This window comes from Sycon ciliatum, chromosome 8, assembly GCF_964019385.1.
Source record: "Sycon ciliatum chromosome 8, ocSycCili1.1, whole genome shotgun sequence".
Lineage (NCBI taxonomy): Eukaryota > Metazoa > Porifera > Calcarea > Leucosolenida > Sycettidae > Sycon > Sycon ciliatum.
Genome location: NC_088650.1, coordinates 19175642 through 19198356, shown reverse-complemented (window position 1 = coordinate 19198356; position 22715 = coordinate 19175642). Strand labels below are relative to the sequence as shown.

Genomic DNA, 22715 nt, shown 5'->3' with positions numbered 1-22715 from the left:
CGTATTGTACTACTCCCTGCTTGCAATCATTATTGCTTTGTGCGTTCAATAAAACACCTTTTTAGGACCATGTGGACTACCAGCCATGGCTGACATCAAACAGCAGAGGACTTAGAACTACAAAATACAGTACCTGTCACCAAGGTCACAGACAGTGTCACTAGTAGAATTCTTACTAGCGCCGTATAGTTTTAGTAGTCATACTCGTAGAAGCACACAGGGAGGCAGGAGGACGTCCGGACCTAGCCTACGCCAACACCGGCCTAGCGCATAATCGGACTGAGCTGTATAATTATAATCATGATAATTATATCGAATGCCGAATGGGGAGGGTGTGGGGGTTTGGGGGTGAAACCAACACACGCATAGCGGCTATTGTGCAGATCCATGTCAGGACGGTCAGTGTGCAATCATAAGAAATTAAATTAATCAACTGTCAATCTGTACAGACGTAACAGTCATTGCAAGGGGTTCATGAGCATATTACAACAGTACACGCATGATGCTATCATACGTATCTAATATTGACTGAGTACGAGGTCAATATCGGAAATAAAAGCCGAGGTCTTTTACGAGGTCTTTTATTTCCTATACTGACCAAGTACGAAGTCAATATTAGATTTATCACGACTAGCCAAAGCCTGTGTTCAATCGCTAAAAAGGAGTCAAATATAAGCGGTCAATATAGCCCTAAGGAGTGAAATATGCAGGAATATTTGACTGCTTAGGTATGGCAAAAATCTATAGGCGTCAATACTAAGGGAGTGATACAGTTGTTATGTTATAGAATATGGTTCTCTCGGTAAGACTAAGAATGCCCACATGCTGGCTACCAAGCGTCATGCGGCTTCTAGACTAAGGTCCGGTTGCAGCTCGCCTTCAACCTGCCCTGCATGGTCTGATGGTCAATGCCGTACATGTACATAATAATGTCAGTATACATGCAGAGCTGGAAGAGCGACGGTCGATGTACATGATTGTCGATCCTTGGAAGAAGTGACGTAGCCTGGTCAAGAGGAATGAACTCATTCGCGCTGCAGGCAACAGAAGTATAATACAAAAATGGCAGGTGCATGTAGAATGGAAATGGTCGAGACAAACTGTGCACTGGCCAGCAAGAAGTTACTACACACACATGTCTCTGGCCATCAGTCATTGCTGGCTGATCTGCTTGCCAATGAGCATCAGCCTTTAGCTACCAAGGTGTCCACAGGGCATGCTAGTAAGAAGCAACAGAATGAGGTCTTCGCCATGCCGTTGGACACACAGTCCACAATGTTGCCCATGGACTCATTAGGGATCTTAGCACAGCTGATATTGGAATTACACAGTAGCTAGGAATACTATTCAGCTAACCTGACAATCAAAATACCTTGAATAGTAATGGACTCGGATGGAGAGCCTGTGGTAGTCCCACTGAACTATGGCTGATAGTTGCATGACTCTGGTTGTAATGTATGTTTTGTCTCTGTCATTGATGCGCTTTCAGTAATCTGCTGATACTAGTATGCTAGAAGCATCCTAGACCTACCTGCACTGGGTTCCTTCTGTACGCATTCGCCACATACTTGGCATGCCCTATCCCTAGCGCTGGGTAGTACCATGCAGTCTACCAGCGACGTAGGTCGCACGTGATACTTGTTGTAGTGATTGTACATATTGACGGATCCTGGCGCAAGGTCGAGGAGATCAAGAGAGAGAGCCCGAGAATGGCGGCCAGATCCTGAGTGTCCTAATTTATTATCCCGAACCGTTTCCCTTGTATTTATTCTTATTGCATGTATTGATTAATCCCATTGTTGGATTGAACCGTGTTGGCTGGTGTGAACTGAGTGACGAGTTGACTGAAACATTGGCGCAGTGAACAGGATTCTTTTCTTAGTAAGTCACTCGTTGAAGTTTGTAGTTTCCACCACGCACGTGGGAAATGGCAGAAAAAGTAAAAGTCGGCGTCCGCCTTGACCTGGACCACGAGCTGGGAAACGATCATTTCCTTACTTGGCGTAGTCAGTTGGAGATTGGCTTTGCACTCCACGAAGTGAAGGATCAGGCGAAGCAGTATTTGGCAGCAGCTGCCAATTTAGGCGAGTCAGCAAGTCACTACTTATGGCAGAGCTACCCGACAGTGCCAACTACTGCAACTAATCCCTACAACGATCTTATCAAATTGTTCCAAGAATATTTCGGCTCGAAACAGAGCGCAGCGTCCCGTTTGGCGGAATTGTTTGCAGTCGAGCAACGTCCTGGGGAGACTGTACAGGCCTTTCGGCTGCGGGTGCAAAAAGACATGAGGGTTTGCAACCTGACCAGCACTCGTACTGCCGAGGAACTACTGGGAGTTGTGGGAGTCCACCTGTTTGCACGGGGGCTCAACTCTGCCAGTGCCCGAAAGAGTGTCTTGGAGCACGATGCGCAGGACTTGAGCTCCGCCGCAGCCAAGGCGCAGGCAGTGGTATTAGCTGAAGAGGGTGCCAAAGAAGCACCAGTGCCAGAGGTCAGCTATGCAGCTACGCGTCAACCTGGACATGCACCATTGCCAGCATCAGGCTGTGGGTATTGTGGAGAGACGCACGCTCCCGGCAAGCCGAACTGCCCAGCAGCGCGTATGTTCTGTGCCCAGTGTGGGCGTAAGGGACATTTTGCATCGGTGTGCCGTGCCGGATCTGGTCGAGTGGACCGCAGTGCCCAGACCCAGTCGCAGAGCACGTCATCCAGGCAACACAACCGATCAGCACCAGCCGTTTCGTCACTCCGAACTGGTGCAGCATCACCAGCCGTACAGTCCGCCCAGCCACCAGAGGCCTATGAAACATTCGGGGTACAGGCAGGGAAGACCGGTTTCACTCTACCTCTGAGGCAGGTAACCTTGGACTGCCGACACACCTTGTCGCTAAGAGTGGACTCTGCCAGCATGGTTTCCATCATCCCTAAGTCATAACTCCCATCTGGGTACGTCCTGTTACCGCCGCCATGCCCACTCCAGCCAGTGGGGACGCAACGCATAACAGCTGTGGGCGTGTTTGAGGGTAACCTGAGCTATCAGGGCCGCGAAACGACTGAGACTATCTTTGTAGTCGATGACGCACAATGCACTGTGCCAGCATTACTGGGAGAGCAGGCCTCCATCCGTTTAGGTCTTCTGGCATTGCCGATTTCAGCAGTTGAAATCCCAGCCTGTGCCGAGGGCCTAGCGTCACTCCCTGCTATGCGCGGCCCGATTACAATCGCTCTCGATCCGGATCACCCTCCGTCACAACAGTCATCTCGACGGGTAGCACCGGCACTGCTCACCTCGCTACGCCAACAACTAGATGCATGGCTAGAACAAGGAGTGGTCGAGATGGTGGAGGAAGTAACGGCTCAGGACTTTGTTTCGCCACTGGTAGCCACACCGAAACCCGACAAAACCATGCGCTGGTGCGTAGATTTACGACAAGTCAACGCAGCGGTAAGGCGACCGGGTGTGCAACTCCCAACAGCTGATGAGCTTCTATCTCAACTGTCAGGCGCATAGATGTTCTCGAAGCTTGACCTGAAGTCCGGTCCGGGTATTCTCAGCTCGAGATCTCACCTGAATGTCGCCATGCCTTCGTGGTCGCCTCACCCTTGGGGTACTTCCGTTTCTGTCGTCTACCGTTCGGCGTGTCCAGCGGCCCTGAATTATTTCAACGTAAGATGGAGCAAATTCTGGCAGGATGTGAAGGGGTAGTCATCTACCTAGACGACATTCTGATTTATGCTCCATCATTGGAAGAGCATGATCGACGCAAGGCAGCAGTCCTGACGGCTCTCAAGGAGTACAATGTCACCCTGAATGACAAGAAGTGCGTCTTCCAGGTCTCAGAGCTGGAGTTTCTGGGACATCACGTCTCGGCGAAGGGCATTTCGCCAGGTCCATCGAAGGTTGAGTCACTCAGTCAGATGTCGGATCCCACCAATGTGGCCGAACTCCGAGCATTTCTGGGCTTAGCAACCTACGTGGCAAAGTTTATTCCTAACATTGCCTCGGTTGTCGCTCCGATGACAGCACTATTGTCTGGCGAGTGGAATTGGACATCGGCTTGCCACACCGCAGCTGAGAAGATACGCAGTCTGATTACTAGTGCACCTATTCTGGCGCTATTTGACCCAACGCTGCCGACCCGCATCGAAGTTGACGCGTCTGGCCATGGCCTTGGAGCAGTACTCCTACAGCAGTCGCAAACAGATGGTCAAGAGTGGCGACCCGTCTATTACGCAGGCAGAAAGTTGTCAGATGCAGAGTCACGCTATGCAACCATCGAGCGAGAGGCACTGGCGGTCGCGTGGGGCTCTAATCGTTTCCGCAGCTTCATCACCGGCATGCCTGTGACCATTATCACTGACCACAAGCCACTGGTTCACGTATTTATGCCGTCGTACAAGCTAGCCTCAGCTAGTCTCCGAGTACAGCGCCTGGTGTTGAAAGTGCAAGACTTGACCCTAACCGTGCAATATCGCCCCGGCAAGTTGAATCACATTGCTGACGCATTGTCCAGGCTGCCGGCTGAGGATGCTGACCCGAGTTTCCTTCTCGTCCATGCTGTCACCGTGGCAGACGGTGTTTCAGCACATCGCCAGTTGATTGCCAGAGAAACAGCGCGTGACTCCACTCTGCGCTCAGTGCGAGATGCGCTGCGATCGGGTAAATGGCCGTCGGCGACAGAGCTCGCACCGTACCAAGCCCTTAGTCCGGAACTCAGCGTGTGGCCCTTTCCGAACTCGTCGGACTTTCTCATTCTGAGAGGGGAAACAGTGGTGATTCCAGCATCGGCAGCTCAACACGTACTGAACCTGGCTCACGAGGGACACCTTGGTCGAGACAGGACACTGGCTCCACTCAAGGAGACTGTGTGGTGGCCCGGTTGGAACACGGCAACTCGACATTTCCTAGCCAGCTGTACACCATGTGCGACAGAAGCAGCTATACGACCAGTACCGCTGAAACCACGCGACCTACCTCCACATGCCTGGCACACCGTCGCTATTGATGTGTTTTATTACCAGCAAAGCGCCTTCTTCAGCCTTCTGGACTTGTACAGTCGGTATCCAGCAGTTGTCCGCTTACCAGCTGAAAAGACCAGGGACATCATCAAGGCGCTGGAGCAGATCTTCACGCTGTTCGGCATGCCACGGCACGTCATCTCCGACAACGGTGCACAGTTCTGCAGCGACGAGTTCCGCAACCAGCTTGAATCGTGGGGCATCAGCCACGAACGCACTGTGCCTTACACACCACGTCAGAACCCTGTTGAGCGTCTCCACCGGACATTGAAGCAACATATGCGGAAATCCGGCATGCCACGAGCAGACGACGCCCTTCGTGTGGCGCTCAAAGCTGTTCGATCAGCTATCAACACCACTACCGGCAAACAGCCGGGAGATCTCCTACTACGAGGAGGTTATCGTACTCCACTCAGGCAGCTTCAGCCAGTAGATAACATGGCTACTGCCGAAGATGACGACGAGATAGACGAGGAAGTGCGTGAACGCGATGCTCAGCACAAGGCAGCATCCAAGGTGACTTTCGACGCAGCTCACCAAGCAAAACCCCGCACTTTGGTGCCTGGACAAGCAGTGTTTGTCAAGCAACCCTCTGGCTCAACTGACAAAGCTACCATCGTCACAGCAGCACCACATGATGCAGTCATTACGACCGAAGAGGGAGTGACTTTCCGCCGTCATCTTGACCGTCTGCAAGTGGATCCGACGGAGGTAGTAGCAACAGCTACTCCGCTAGATTCCACAGTTCCATCAGCTCCCGGCAGTCCAACGGCCGCAACACCTAGTACTGTTCCGCCAGCTGCTGGCGTCCGCAGCGTACGACTCGAAAGCCAAGTCGTTATCAGTAGACCGCTGGTCTTTTCTAAGAAGGGAGGAAATGTGGTAGTCCCACTGAACTATGGCTGATAGTTGCATGACTCTGGTTGTAATGTATGTTTTGTCTCTGTCATTGATGCGCTTTCAGTAATCTGCTGATACTAGTATGCTAGAAGCATCCTAGACCTACCTGCACTGTGTTCCTTCTGTACGCATTCGCCACATACTTGGCATGCCCTATCCCTAGCGCTGGGTAGTACCATGCAGTCTACCAGCGACGTAGGTCGCACGTGATACTTGTTGTAGTGATTGTACATATTGACGGATCCTGGCGCAAGGTCGAGGAGATCAAGAGAGAGAGCCCGAGAATGGCAACCAGATCCTGAGTGTCCTAATTTATTATCCCGAACCGTTTTCCTTGTATTTATTCTTATTGCATGTATTGATTAATCCCATTGTTGGATTGAACCGTGTTGGCTGGTGTGAACTGAGTGACGAGTTGACTGAAACAGAGCCAAGGATAAATTTATAGAAAAGAACAGGACCAGGGAGCTACAAGTAACGCTCAGTGTGTTGTGCAATGTTATCGCATAAGCTGATTGTTGTACAGTAGCTGCTGGTGGTGTTAGCGGACATTATAGCGTAACTTGTAGTACCTTGAATAGTCATCGTAAATACTATGGGCCACCTTTGGTGGTCTTCCACAGTCCATACCATCTGCTGTTGAGCTTTTACAGTCAATCAGCTTCCAAACAACCAGAAATCCATCACAAAGTTTTTGTTTGTGGAGGAAGTAGAAGTGTAGGGAGTAAAGATTCTGCAAACACTCACTCTTCTTAGAGCGCGTGGCTCTTTCGTTTCAGTACCTGAAGTTTGATCTCGAACACGACGAAGGCCACAATCCAAGCAGCAAAGATGACAAACCAAATGGCAATGACGGCAGCTGGGGCCAGTATGAGATAGACGCCAAGGCTGATGTTGATGGCGCCCAGGACCAGGAACAGACGACCACCCCACAAGTGCCAGTACTCCCAATACACACGCTTCTTGGGAGGCTCACCCTCGCCCTTGTGTGGACGCCTGGAATACGAGAAACGAAATATCGCACCGCAAAGCAAACAGGAAAACACAAAACAGAGAGTACTAACATCTCAGTCTAAGATCACATTCATTAATGACATTCGCACCAAAACCAAGGTGAATAAGAGCTCAATCAAACACTACTCCGACAGAGCGCCAAATGACCAGCCACCCGGTTGCCTGGGGACACCCAGAAAGTGGAAAGAGGGTCTCAGTGATGTGTCCCGGAATATGACTGAAGGGGGGGGGGGGGGGAGCATCAAACGCTGGGAATGTTGCTATCAGGCCAGGGTGTGAGTGATGCTCACACCCTGGCCCCTGCAACCTGTGCTTTGAATGTGTAAGTGCAGAACTGAAGTACAGTCATGTGTCATTTATCCATGGTTCAGTCATACGCCATGCCGCATGTCCAACATCAGTGTGGCAGCAAGGTTTCAACGTGCATGTATTATTGTTAAATGGTGTGGCAGACAGTATGTTCCAAGCAAACCGTTGTTACGAAAAGAATGCCAAAATAACGGTACACGCACATGGACATGTGCGGCCATGTACAAACATAATGTGTACATGTGGACACATGGTGATAATTTAGCTTTCAGTTATCCGGGATGTTCACTCAACCAACAGGGCCCGGTCCCGAGGGTGTCGGATAACTGACACGCTACTGTAGTTTGTTGCCTTTCAGATTCGTTGGGTGTCTTTATTCACTGCCTCAGTCTGGCTAGCAAAGGCGGACGCGAGTGCTCACAAGCTCAGTACTATACTATAGCCTGGTGCATTCATAGCCAGAATGACACCTCGTCACAATTAGTGAATGACTCACATGAGACCGTTGATGATTTGCTGGATGCTGAAGATGAGGATGAGCGCACCGATGAGGCCGTGAGCAAAGTTAGGCACAGCACGAGTGCCAGGGAATACCAGGATGATACCGAGAAAGGAAAGGCTAGCTCCAGCGATCTACAGAAACCAGAGAACACAACACCGAGGATGGGATGGTCTTACAGGATTGACAATGGCATGAAACTCTGCACAGGCATGACTATGCGTCATGGCTATATTCGTATCACATTTCCTGGTCAGGACTACCTCACAGCGGAAAGGCATGCAGGTTAGTCAACATGTACCGTATTTTCCGGAGTATATAAGCTGCACGCAGATAGTCTGGCACGAAATACAGATATCTACCCTATTTATCACCGCTAATTCGACCATTGACTTTTTTTGGGTGAATTACTGGTGTTTAACGGTGCGGCTTATACTCAGGAAAACACGGTGCAAGTTCTCAGTGTATGCCACCCGGTAGAACTATTGCTGATGCTATTCTCCCCTCAATGTCCCAATTTTACTTTTCTTCTGTCTCTTCTTCTCGGTTGCCATGGCTGACCAATGCCCTCAACCATTTATACTGGCTACTGCCATTGGACAGTGAGTAAATCACAAGATATCAATCAATCAGAAACGGCGGCATTATCTTGTGCATGTACAGATTACTCATGAGTTTCTGCAATATCAAGTTACTCACCTGAAGACCGCGATGCAGCTTGAACCAGAGTGGATCCTTGTCGCGGAAATACCGTGCAATGAAGACACCGGCAATGAGTAGAATTCCCCAGCTGATAATCATGAAGAAACCGTGCAGATGCATGTAGAGGAACCAGGTAGGACCGCAACTTCCAACAGTGTCGGCCGTTTCAGGGTTACCAGTCAGAAGCCACATGTCATCCAGGTTGCTGCAATCACACAATAGACAGAAGAGCAGCAGCAAGAGTGCATTACTAGCTGAAGGGAAAGATACACATAACGTTATTGTGTAGAGTTCGTTAGACTCGGGCCAGATATTCTCCATCCGCAGTGCAACCATAGAATACCGATCCTTTTTTTTCTTTCCTTTTTTTACATAATCAGAAGTACCTACTTTTTTGCATTCAAAAACTGCTCAACAGCTTGTCAGGACTGAACTACATAAAGCATTACTGGCTTGCTTGAGAGTCAGTAGGCGTAAGATCACATCCTTAGTGATCAAGGCAAAAAAACACAGAAATTATTTTCACAAATACATTGCCGGTGCAACACTCCTCCATCCTAAAGACCTCCTCGCCTTCCTGTTCTTCCTTTGCGTGTTTCCAACAAAAAAAGGGTGGCAACAGCACATCGGAAGAGTAATGACATCACTTAGCAACTTACCCACCGCCAGACTCAAAACCTCCCCAGAGCAGAATACCAGTCATGGCGCCTCCATCAGTAATGGTCACCATACCGTGGCTACGGCGTAATGGCGGCAGAGGGCCTGCAGATCCAGTCTGTTAACACACACACACACACACACACACACACACACACACACACACACACACACACACACACACACAAACACCCACCCACACATGCATGCACGTGCACATGCATACACACACACACACACATACACACAAGCATGCACGCGCGCGCACACACACTCACACACACACACACACACACGTATGCATGCACACACACACACACACACACACACAAGCATGCACGCACGCACACACACACACACACACACACACACACACACACAAACACACCCAAACACACACGCACACACATGTAGAGATCAGATATCCAACCGTGAATCCAACTGCATATCAGCTAGCAGTATACCAGCAGTCGTCAGAATAAAGAACAAAATTAGCTTCAGGCTCTTCACAAGAAACACTTCCAGAAAAATTCCACAACTTGCGGTATTTTCATTGCCTTCAGGTGGATGGATGCAGGCCAAAAAGAAACTCAGTAACCAGCACAATTTGATGAACCAGCAGGCATTGCTATGTATTTGGCTGAGCATCCTGAATGTCGTGGTGTATACTTGATTCAGGTCATTTTTTCTCCATCCTGACATGTGTACATATTACATATTGCCAAGTTGTTGAATGTTTCGGAAGCGGTCTATATTCACACAAAGAAACCAAACCTACTGAAACAGAAACAGACCGCCTTCATGCTTAGACTGATAGTGCGGGCACCAACATATTGTTAGTGCTGTCAATTTGTTTGTTGTTGTTGTTGTTGTTGTTGTTGTTGCTTTATCTACACGTATTTATTTATACAAAAGTCCACTATACTCCTGAATAGGCACGTCTGTTACCATCACACTACATATGACACCTACCTGACCTCTTCTAGCCTATACATGTACACCACCTGTGCATCATGATAGGACTTCATTTTAAGCTCAGGTTCAGGTACATTCGGGCCTGGTTTAATCTGGCTTTGGAAATCTATTTTCATTGCTATCAGGTTCGGCCTCGTTTTCTCTGTGCTGCGCTGATGAGTCCACAAAGGACGAAACAGTTCTGTCCGCAGATTGAGTATTCAGTGTCTATACGTTTTCAATGCTTGACTTTAACGTACGGAGCAACACACACATTTTCAGCTCTTTCAGCTATTCTTTCGTGTGCTTATTCTCCCCATTCCTCTTAAAACGTTACTACGGCTTCATCACCTTTAACGTCACCTTCACAGTCATTACTTACTGCACTGGGCAGTTTCTTTTCTGTCGATATCCATCAGAAGAGAAGGCAGTGAAAGTGCTTGTGGAAATATTTAGGAAATGTTGCTTGAGAGGAGCCTGAACTACAAGTGTAGGCTAGTTCTGTTCTCCAGTCTGATTGCATTTTTTGTGTACGAGAAAGTCGATTTTACAAGTAGTAGGCTTTAACATCTTCTCTTCCATTAAAATCGGTGAAAATGGCGGACAGGATTCTTGGCTTCGTTCTATGTTGTTAATCTAGGCGAAGAGCCTTACTGTGGCAAGACGCTTCCATTCTCCAGAGCTGGTTTCCAAGTAGTCGACTTCATTGTCCTCTGAGGTCTTGCTCTGTAAGAAAGATCAAATGTACGGATGAAGAATGTGAAAATACTGTAGCAAGGTAGGTGGAAGGGAATCAAAATTCAGAAAGGCCCGAAATTTCCTCGATTGGAGTTTGGCAGTGGCTTGACACACCCACACACACCTGGGACCTTGGACACGCTGCCATGCTCTGGCTATGCGGACCCATGGGGGGGGGGGGACACAAACACCCCCCCCCCCCCCACACACACACACCCACGCAACCACACACGCACCCCCCCCCCCCCCCCCCCACACACACCACACACACTTTTCTTTGTACTTGCTCACTGCCAAAACTGGTAGTATCCATTGGTTGCCAGTGTATGTTATTCATACTGGAGTGTAATGCACTTCCTCACCTCTTGCCGCCTCCCCCCCCCCCCCCATTTGACTGAATTTTCAGACAACGCAAAGTATATGCAAAGTCAAACATTTTCGTGACATGCAGAGTGCAATGCGTGCCCAGGATTTTGTATAGAGCTAACCAGGCGGCAAACCATGGATCAAAGATGAGCAATGCTCCAGCGACTATGTTATTCAGCGCAGCAGCACCCTCCCATAAAAAAAACTACCCTTTTGCAGTCCCTTACCATGATACGAAAAACTAACACACACCATTCTCAAATCAAGCGGTCTCTTCGCTGTAAACTACTAATACCGGATATCTCCATCAAATTTTTCGCCAGGAGCCATCATCAGGACTCCTCCCTCCCCCCTTACCATGATGATGGATCTATCCTTTTCCAAACCGCTGAACATAACGACAGCTCCATCGCGTCCTGGCCACCTTGCCATGGCCGAGTACTGACGAGGGGCTGCACAGTCTTTCATGCGTTCCCACTTGGAGTTACGAAACGCCCAGGAGTCGATGGCCGGACACGGTCCCCCGCTGAACCCACCGCTGAGGCAGCCGCCAAACATCACTGGCTCGTCCGGTGCGGCCATTGTACTGCCGACAAGGCATCGCGCGTGCGGTTGCGTAGCCGAATACTCCCCGGTGCCGCCAAACACGGATGTCCATCTCATCTTGTCCAAGTCGTAGCGGCTTGTGTCGGAAAACCGCCGGTTTGAGAAGCCATGCGACACGTACAGGGATGTGCCGTTCACGTGAAGGCCCCCCGCGGAGCCGTATCTCTTCGTTGGCACATCACCATCTGACGGCAGCTCCGTCCAGCTTCCATTATTGACATTATAAGCCCAGACGTCATTGAAGAAGACTTTACTGTTGCCTTCACCAGTTGAGATCACGAACAAACCATCTTCTCCTAATGTGTAGAATCCTGAAATCATACTAAACCTTGGTGGCGGCTGTTGCGTTGGACTCAGCTCTCTCCATAATCTCGTGCTCAAATCGAAGCGCCACAAATCGTTCATAATTCCAGCGTCTCCCCTACCGCCAAACAAATACACGACATTGGCATTCGGATCGTATCCTAGGCCAAAATCATTCCGAGCAGAAGGCTTGGTTCCGCTTTGAAGTACTGGTGTCCAGATTAGCTGCGAGCGACAAACAGGCAGAAGGAGAACGTCGACAAGCAACGTTACCACTACAAGCAAGCGCGACATATTGCCGGCCGTTGATCACTCAGGTCGCGTAGAGCGGGCACCTCCACTGGCTCCAGGCTACCGACTGCTTCCAAGTACAAACCGCAGTCAGAGACGACTGCGCGAGGAATGGTTCGTTCCACTCGAGCACCTAACGCCGTGACGGCGAAACTGAGCAGTTACAATTTTAGTTACTCTCTTGTAGTTGTAGTTGTACTAAGCTATATATAAGTTGTAGCCCGACTTCTTCACCACATGATCCGCCAACCCATGTAATGATGTAGTTCTAGATCTACTCTCCGAAGCAAGAGTCAAGACTCATTGGGTGACGAATCGCATTTTTGAATCAAAGACAAAGTCGAAGGCCAAATAAAAGGGGTGTAAACCATGTAAACCATGAATGGCCGCGGCCAGCTAGGTAGTCGGTTTTCCCTACTCCCGATCCCGGCCCCTGGTGTAGTCTACCAGTACCACTGCCCACTGGCACTGGTCTACGGGCTATGGACCGCCTGTGGCGTGCGAATGAATTATGTAGCGTAGCATTGGCTCTCGGCCCTCGGAATGAGTGTCCGGAGACTGTGTGGCGAGAGCCATTCGGATTCTACACAACAGTCAACACGTCTACACGATTACAGTCTACACTACAGCCTATGTATGAATGTTATGACATGCCACGGAGATCATCACATCAGACACGGATCCTAGGAGTCGAGTGATCATGCATGGTGATGCCGGAACACAGGCCGTGCAGTCTGCATGAAGTCCGTGCGGCACCAGACGTCTACAACTAACGTTACTTTACAAGACAAGAGGAAGATTAGTAATACTAATAGTTGCGGACTAGACTAGACTACAAAACTGGAGTCGAGATCGGGTTTGAGGAAAATTCGGATTCATCCATTAGGTGCGGGCCGGCCTCGCATTGCATCCTCTTCTCCCACCCAACACTCAACACTCAGCAACAAGACTTGCAGTTGTACTGAGTCTGTAGTGCGATGCTGCGAATATGCTAAGGGAATACTAGAAATCTGTTAGCTCCATTTCTTCCTTTTGCTCCATGCAGGTAAATCTACCAACCATCCGACGCTGCTGTTAGAAAGTGCCGCTCACTACTCGCAACCGAAACCTTGAAATCAATCAGAACCGCGAAGCTTCGGGCTTGGATGCACATTGACATCGCAATGGTAATTTTACCTAGTAGAATGGCATTGTGGTTCCGAGTCTTCCAACACCTCTTTACAACTACCGGTAACCGAAAACTAAAAGGTAGACTTAAGGTACAGGTTTCTGTGAAAGAGGCTTTGGACACTCCCTGAAGAAAAGGTACACCGTGCCATAGCCTAGGTCTACACGGCGTCACAGTCCGACACCCGGATGCCGCAGGCAGAACGAACTACTTCGCGGTCCATTCATAGTAAAATACTCACTATTCAGTAGATCTACCATAGAAAGAAACCCGATCAGGCCAAACTAAAGAAGGTGTGTGGTTCGACTCACCCGACCGACCGTACAATTTCAGCCCGACCGTAACTTTTTTTCGGCGGGCTGTCGTGTGACTGACGTACGTGGACTGAACACGTCCACGTCTACGTGCTGTGCTGCGTGAGTCTGCGGACGCAGGCGGCTCCTTTTGGACTTGACTTGTAGTTGTACTGCAGTGCAGTGCAGTGAGTGGTACGACTGCTGCCTTGTGCTGGTAGTAGAGTCTACTCGATACGCGTATACAGTGTATTTACATGTACTAAAAAATATATTTAAAAAAAAAAATCCGCCCGCCCGCCCGTAAAAAAAATGTCCATGTTAGTCGAACCACACACCTTCTTTAGTTTGGCCTCATCCTGTTATTTTGCAGTTTTGCGGGAGGCGCGCCACGATAAACGCACATGGTATCTATCACGCGTAAATCTGCCGTACATTGTTACAAACCAGCAAACAGTACTGTTGGTCTGTAACAATTATGTACAGCAGATTTACGATTTACTCCGGACGCTGGAGCCTGGGAAATGTTTTCGATGTTCACAAAGTAGATTCTACATATGAACGGAGGTTTTGGTCGCATCGATCTAGTCGCGGATAAGTGCGGTGTCGTTCATTCTGGACTGAGCCTTGCTAGGCTCTGTAACCTTGATAAGCTCCGTCTCAATGGGAGCGGAGTGATTGCAAACATGCTCCGGGTAAATCTACTACTTGTAGCTGTAGCGCTGCTCCCAGGCACTCTCTTTCTGCCAACGTGTCGCTCTCAACTAACATGGACTTCGTTGACAGAGACTCAGAGCCTGACGCGGCCGTCCGCACGCCACGACTTCGGCTTCGGCTACGACCCGGACAAGAACATGGCTTACCTCTTCGGCGGAATGGCTGACGATGGGATCAAGAACGATCTGTGGAGCCTGAACCTGACCAGTGCAACTTGGAACAGGCTGGGCGACGCAATAACTCCGCAGCCGCCAGCTAGATTCAGCATGCTGTCCGGTGTTTACACACAAGGGCCGGACACGTTGTTCGTAATCTCTACGGGACAAGGGAGCGGGAGAGTATTCTTCAATGATATCTGGGCATACAGCGTCACAGCGGGAAGCTGGAAGCAGTTGGCCAAGCGTGGTGATGTGCCGGATACGCGGTACGGTGCAGCAGGTGGCCTTCACGTGAATGGTACCTCGTTCTACGTGTCGCACGGCTTCTCCAACCGTCGTCACTCTGACACAAGTCGTTACGACATGCGTGAACAACGCTGGATACGGGTATTCTCCGGCGCCAGCAAGTACTCGAGCACAAAGCCTCACCCGCGCTGCCGCGTTGGAACGACCATGGCCGGCGTAGATGAGCCAGTGTTGTACGGTGGATGCCTGAGCGGTGGATTCAGCGGCGGACCGTGCCCGTCGGTGGACTCGTGGGCACTGCGCGGCGGTGCCGAGTGGAAGCGCATGGAGGACTGCGCGGCACCAAGTCAGTTCTCCGGCATGGCCCGGTGGCCTGGCGGTGACGGGAAAGTGGTGATGTTCGGAGGATTGGAGACGGATAGGTCCATCATCACGGTGAGCCCACTCCTAATGTTGGAGGTGTCGTGAAGAACATAGTGTTGCGTGAATATTTCTCGCTCCACACATACTGGCACACACACAGACATAGACAGCAATAGCGAAACAATACACAAAGTGAACTGAAAAAAGCGGGTTATAATAGTGTAGATTACAGTTTCAGGGCATTTATGTACACATTCGGCACCCCCCCCCCCCCCCTCTTTTCTCTTTTTCTATTCTACAGAGCAAGACATCAGAATACAACGAGGTGGACTACTTGGTGACGAGCTCTGGAGCATGGAAGCGCCTGGCAACAGTACGTATAGAAACCAATGGGTAAATAGCACTGGTGGTACTACTGAACTATCATATAGTGCTGGGAAACTTGCTCTACATGCCTCGATGGGGCACTTACTGCATGCACAAAACTCAGCGCTTGGAAGTTGCTTGGGAAGCTCATAGTTTATTCTGTTGGAGAATTATGCAGTGGTCTGATGTTGCCTCCTGCACTGATCATGACTGTGTGCAGATGATGCTAAATTGAAATTCGTCAGTTTCACTTGTATGAAGAGGTCTGGACCTGGTTGCATTCAAAGAAGAACGCTATAAACTTATCTGAATACCGCCACATTTGACATGAGTCATGATCATTATGACTGTGAGTCATGATCATTATGACTGTGAGTCATGATCATATGACTGTGAGTCGTGATCATGTGACAGTGAGTCGTGATCATGTGACAGTGAGTCATGATCATTATGACAGTGAGTCATGATCATTATGACAGTGAGTCATGATCATGTGACTCTGTAACTGTGTGCATACACGCAAGTGCACGGCACTGTGAGATTTGTACTCTGCCGTGTTTTCCCGCACTTGCCGTGTGTTTCGTTAGACCGGTGCGGACGGTTCAGTTCCATCGTTGCGGCACAGTCATGGTATGATCACCATAACACGCGGCGGCACCAGGACTGGAGTGCTCGTCTGGGGAGGCGTCAACAGTGAACAAGGGTGAGGCTACTTTAGTGCAAATTTGTACAGCTATTGCCTCGTTAGCTGATCCACTAGCGCAGCTGTAATAATAATATAATAATAATACCACAGCACGCGTACAAAGGCCAAAGAACAATGCATGAGAATACACTGAAATTAAGCCAAGTCCGCTTCTGTCTCCAGTCAACAAAAAACTCATCCATAAACAATGTCTGATCTCCATTTCGACTTGTCTGCAGCAAATGCTCGTGCTCCTTCTAGGTCGCTGGCATTCTTCAAAGGAATGTCGTGCCCTGCCAGGTCCTTCATGATGGTGGTAGGGAGAGTAGCCGCGGGACGGCCCCTTCGTCCACGTGACCCCGCTTGAAAATAGCAGGACATCGCAAGGCAAGGGGGTGACTGCTCACTCATCCTCAGCACATGGCCAGTGAGGCTACGGCGTCGCTTGGCAACAAGCTCCGACAGTGGCTGCGAGTCACATCTGGAGTACAGATCATCATTCGTAATTCTGTCTGGATATCGCACTCCCACCAGGTTTCTGAGCTGTCGGCGGTGAAAACAGTCCAGTCGCTGAAAGACTGCCTGGTTTACTCCCCAAGTCTCACAGTTGTAAAGGAGGACAGGCAGCACAAGCGAGCTGTACAGCTTGAGCCTGGACATTTCTGACACATGCTTGCGCCGCAGCCAGAGGCTGAACATACTACCGTATGCCTGGGATGCCAGCGAAATCCGCCTGTCGATATCCTCAGCGCCCCCCATAAGAGAGCCAAGCTGCCTGATGCTCCGCCAGGATGAATTGCCTGACGTAAAGTGCACCCACTCCGTTTTTCGCTCATTTACTTTTAGGTTCCAAGCAGCTGTAGTATTCTCTATTTCTCCAGTACAAAACAACAAGAGTCCAGACTCAACGCATGCTCAGCAACTAAAAGTCGTGAAGTCTGTTTCACGCGCGTGCGAGAAACGGCACATGCTAGATTCATAACATAACAGTTAACACGATGTGCCACTACTCGAAGTATCATGAATATCTGCATGGGGTGGCCAAGGAATGCAACAGCGCATATGGAGATGTGAACACTACATCGGCCACCTAAACGGCGGCAGTCGATATAGACTAGCGCACTTCGAAAACTATCTCTGACTTTGATACTGTTGCTCCTATCGTCGAACCCCTTCCCTTTGGTGAAAATGGCGAGATATCTTGCTCTGTAAAGTGCATGTGAACGACGGATGACATGCACACAGGATATCTGGCTCCACTGCACGTGCACACAGGATATCTGGCTCCACTGCACATGCACACAGGATATCTGGCTCCACTGCACATGCAATGGGATGCACTGTATAGATGGCTGTACTTCAAACAGTCATGACTCGTGTCAACTGATTTTCTCAAATGATACGCTGTTGGAAAGGTATTGGGCTCAGCTCTCCAGTGATGTAAAGGTCTTTGCAATAGGGCTAGGTTTGATAGAGCATAAGTGAAAAGAATTGCAAAAATTAAAAAAAGTACATACCCTGTCTGGCGAACAATTCAAGCTGGTTGCTGGCAACGCCATCCCGTCTAGGGGTTTCCCTGGGACTAAAGCATATGAGTGTGGGGTATCAAACAAAGCGCTTAGCTTAGCTTTGCAGCGCATTTTGAGTCACGAAGATCAGTTGGGTTTGAGAGAGGCGGCAAACTAAAGTGTGATATGAAGTTGTTCTGAGATTCAGAGACAATGTCATGATAAGGCAGCTTCTAGAGCAAAATCATAGATGTGGCCTTCGCATGCCTATGGAGCTGAGAACTGTTTAAGTGTCTGGTCTTGGCTCGGACCTTTCCAACTAGCCATAGACTCGTGGAGATCCATCCAGGTATGACAAAAATTAATGACGATAGATTTTCTTGGCAATGCTCATGCAGAGTGGTGTGTTAAGCCTGCAAGCCACGCAGGAGTCCATTGCGGGACAAGGCAAGGACTGATTTATTTACAGAGCATGCATTTTGCAATACAGATGAGAGAGAGAGAGACAATGCTGAGAAATAGGTGCGCTGAACGCCTAGCCACCTGAGGAAAACCAGGTCGGCAGTGAAAGGGATAAAATGTATATGTATACTCGTGTTAGGAAAGACACTGAAGGACACGACATGCATGAGTGCACATACACACACACATGCACACACACACACACACACACACACACACACACACACACACACACACACACACACACACACACACACACACACACACACACACACACACACACACATGCACACACACACACACACGCACATGCATGCACACACACTGAGCCATCAACAAAATTTAAGGTTTGCATGAGAGTCTTTTCCCACTGAATGTTCCGCATCTGTGCCGGGGACACCATGACCCCTTATTATGGCATTTGTTGTTACAGAAACCTTGACGACATGTGGCTGCTAACGGGTAGCCCTGAAACGGCCGAAACTGTTGGAAGTTGCGGTCCTACCTGGTTCCTCTACATGCATCTGCACGGTTTCTTCATGATTATCAGCTGGGGAATTCTACTCATTGCCGGTGTCTTCATTGCACGGTATTGTCGCGACCAGGATCCACTCTGGTTCAAACTGCATCGCGGTATTCAGGTAAGCAGTGGACTCTAGCAACATTGAGACCCCGACAATGCTGGGAGGTCACATGTACAAGAAACCTGGAAGGATTGTGGTCGTTCATCAAACCTTACAAACTTGCACTCGAAATGCCAACTCACGTATGATGCCCCCTGGCGGGTGAGCCAGAGGTATTTTCTGAACTTCGCAGCTGAAGGGGATCATTACACATGGAGAGCGTCGAAATGTACTTTACTGTTCAATGAAATCCAGTCACGTCACTCAAGTACGCGCCGGGCGTTGCGCAGTCCTAAGACCTGCGAACACTGGGCTGCGGAATGATGCAAGGTGCAAACTTGGGTGACGGGGCTGGATTTCATTGAGCAGCACTGCATTTGAATTGTTCTGGTGCCTGCTTTAGATAATCGGGACCGGCATGTCTATTCTTGGCATCATCCTGGTACTCCCTGGCACGCGGGCAGCACCTAACTTTGCCCATTCTGTCATCGGTGTTCTGATCCTGATCTTCAGCATACAGCAAATCATCAACGGCTTCATGTAAGTTACATAGATTCTGTTCATGTAGGTAGGTAGGTGCGGGGGTTGGTAATACTAATATTTAGTACTCAGCGTTTAGACTCACCCGGAGATGTGCTTTGCCCAGCTCGCATGCCGATAACACCGAAATAAGCCTGCCAACACGGCACTGCATGCAGTCCTCCGATAGTCTACAGGTGTAGTGCAGATTATTATTATTATTATTATTATTATTATTATTATTATTATTATTATTATTTAACAGCAGTACATTACACCTAGAACATTAACGGCCAAGCTTGGCCGCACTAAACACGACACGTTACTTGAACAATTTCAACCCAATTGTACTATCTTTCTGTACACACAAATTAGGCGGTGCGTATTCCGACTCTTCGTTCACTGTATTGTGCCGTGGTCGTCATGGTTATGGACTACAGTTAAAAGTGTTGGAAGCTATCTATCAGCGTCTGTACAAGCCTAATTTGTGTGTACAGAAAGATAGTATAATTGGGTTGAAATTGTTCAAGTAACGTGTCGTGTTTAGTGCGGCCAAGCTTGGCCGCTAATGTTCTAGGTGTAATGTACTGCTGTTATGTGTTATCACGTTGTCTTTCCTTGCTTTCTCCTTTGTTCATTTCTCGCTTTGATTATTATTATTATTATATATATTTGAGGATTTCCCAAAGACGTAGTCTAAATTGAAGGGAGTTCCATTATAATGGGAGGCTGTAGGGTTGAGATGCTGATACACTAGCTGCATAGTCACTGGTCTGTATCATATACACTAGTTACTGGTCTGTATCATACGCACTGCATGATACTGGTAGTATGTGCAAGGCTATGTTTAACAGGGAGCCTGCATCATATGCACTGCACCATGTGTGCAATGCTGTGTTCACTAGATAGGCTGCATCATATGCACTGCATAACGTGTGCAAGGCAGTGTTCAGCAGAGAGTCCGCCATACGTGTTCCACGTTTTGTTTCTGTCCATGTAGGCGTCCCCCAAAGGACAAGGAAGCGGTGTACTGGCAGCCCAAAAAGCGGGCGTACTGGGAACTGTGGCATAAGTGGGGTGCTCGCCTCTTCCTGGTCCTGGGTGCCATCAACATCAGCCTTGGCGTCTTTCTCATCATCGCGCCAACCTCGATTATTGCTGTCTGGTTCACTATCCTGGGACTGTGGGTGCTTGCGTTTGCTGCTGCCGAGTTCTTTCATCAGTTGTTCAAGAGCATGTGCTGAGGCACTGTTGGGCCCGGTCAGTTAGTGAACTACCGGTATGTCCATATTGACAACAGCCGTAAACTGACATGATGACGTTCTAGCCACTTTACATCGTTCGAATATGTTCCTTTTGAAAGCATGTTACGCAGAGAGGAAGAGGAAGAGAGAGGGAGAGGGAGAGAGAGAGAGAGAGATAGATAGATAGATAGAGAGAGATAGAGAGACAGACAGACAGACAGACAGACAGACATACAGACAGAGACAGAGAGATTGTGATAGAGAAAGAGAGAATTGTCAAGAGCTGCACCACTGAGTCGGATTTAGCTTCCAGTAAGGGCCTCGATTGTCAACCACAACGTGAGAATACGTATGCATCCAAGTCACCCACGGTCAGAGTTTGCATGCTGATGCGTCAATGCCCCGTCTGGCTTTTTGTAATGCCAGTGAAACATTACTTTTGACGAAGAACGTTTAAAAAAGAATAGTTGAACCTAACCAGTAGTTTTAGAGGAGATTTTTTACAGCATTTATATTTTAGTATCGCCAAAGTCGCACCATCCTCTTCTTCACATTTTATATTTACGTATTCACACTAGTCAGAACAAAAGAGAGAGAGAGAAATATTTACGTATTCAAATATCTCATATTCCCCCCGTGACTGGCTTAGGTTCCCTTGCAATCACCTATCAGATGACTATGATTTAGAGAAGATGTATTCCTACAGATCCCGGGATTCCAGGAATTGCCTTGAGAGCCTGAATCCCCCCCGTTGCCGGTGCCTGGCTTGCAGCTCAGTGGAATTAGTGCCAGCATTCATGCAGCTTCTCCAAAACTCCACTGCTGTACTACATGTACTGGACCTTTGCTTTCTCTTGCCTGTATACAACCTCCATGCAGAGGAATTTGCATTTGCTACTCCGTGCAGAGGAGGGAAACCTGTCGACTGAACTGATAGTATGCCAGCTCTACTGTCTATTGTATTGTGTCTTTAAATGAAGTCATTTTGAAATACGGTTGTGATATGCAGTGTGGATGCTTTTAGCTTCTTGATGATGAACAGGATTAATTAGTACTTCAAAGTGTTTGAGTATCTGGCCCCTTGTCTTGTCTTGGCGCGGCACTCGTTATGCTTTGCACGTTGGTTCTTTGCCATCGTGCGTGCAACGATCGCTATTCATCACAGCTACCTGAGCACTCTGGCTGTGACTCCAAAGTTAGGGCTTTGTAGTGGCTCCATATAAATCATTGCGACCAGTTTGGCCAGACGCTATTCAACTCATTATCAGCCTGGACTGGGAGAACTCCTGTTTGTAACATGTTTACGTGATACTGTGGACTGATCCCGGCAAGTGAACTATGTCTCTGCAGTTACCATGGTTATATGATTTTCGAATGCCCGGGATCCAGGCCTGTGGACCCACAGTGTTAAAAAAATGTTGAGTCTTGTCACTTCTACCTCAGTTTGGGTTTCCGCCTTTCCGGAAACCCTTTTTCGGTGTGTACTCCATATCAATTCATATTATTATTGCTGGTTTGTGGTGCAAGAATATCAGCAGGACAAAATGACACATTGCACTCGTGTAGTTATGGGCAGAGTACGACATCCACTCGGTTATCTGAACTCACAGACACAGGACGTGTGAGTTCAGATACCGGTAATCGAGATTTTCGGATAACCGGGATGGGATTTCATACACTTTCCTGGTTTCCAGCCACAACTTTTTATGAGCCTCCATCAACAGTTTACATGCGGCATGGTAGATCTACATGGTAATACTAATAGTACTACTGTAGATAATATACTAAGTCTATGGTCGAGGCTAGGGAAATCTTCACACTTATGACATGTGTGGGGCTCCCTGCATGCAGGCCTGGTCAAGGGCAGAAAGAATTATCGGTAACAATATTACATACTAACAACGGGACGGCTACGTCGTTCAGGGAATCAGGGACAGTGCCTCCGACGAGTGACAATCAGTGCATGCAGTGGCAGCGAGTAGTAAAACATGTTTGTACAGTC

At 48.8% G+C, this 22715-nt stretch overlaps 2 protein-coding genes across 3 annotated transcripts; one reads left to right on the top strand and one right to left on the bottom strand.

The window, feature by feature from the left end:
• Nucleotides 1-111: 111 nt before the first annotated feature.
• On the bottom strand, nt 112-12579 carry LOC135822221 (uncharacterized). 2 transcript variants are annotated; one of them, XM_065334940.1, is made up of 7 exons: nt 11519-12579; nt 10712-10783; nt 9106-9221; nt 8444-8651; nt 7742-7878; nt 6670-6918; nt 112-1034 (listed from the first exon to the last, which is right to left on the bottom strand). In XM_065334940.1, the coding sequence occupies exons 1-6, from the start codon at nt 12362-12364 to the stop codon at nt 6675-6677; spliced, it is 1623 nt and encodes a 540-aa protein (XP_065191012.1). In that variant the 5' UTR covers nt 12365-12579; the 3' UTR covers nt 112-1034; nt 6670-6674. The 2 variants fall into 2 exon arrangements, with proteins under 2 accessions (XP_065191012.1, XP_065191013.1); XM_065334941.1 differs by having other exon boundaries at nt 6705-6918; nt 11519-12563.
• Nucleotides 12580-14319: 1740 nt separating this feature from the next.
• LOC135822220 (uncharacterized) lies at nt 14320-21776 on the top strand. Its single transcript, XM_065334939.1, has 6 exons — nt 14320-15378; nt 15608-15679; nt 16260-16375; nt 18761-18968; nt 19354-19490; nt 20470-21776. The coding sequence occupies exons 1-6, from the start codon at nt 14380-14382 to the stop codon at nt 20711-20713; spliced, it is 1776 nt and encodes a 591-aa protein (XP_065191011.1). The 5' UTR covers nt 14320-14379; the 3' UTR covers nt 20714-21776.
• The last annotated feature ends 939 nt before the right edge of the window (nt 21777-22715 follow it).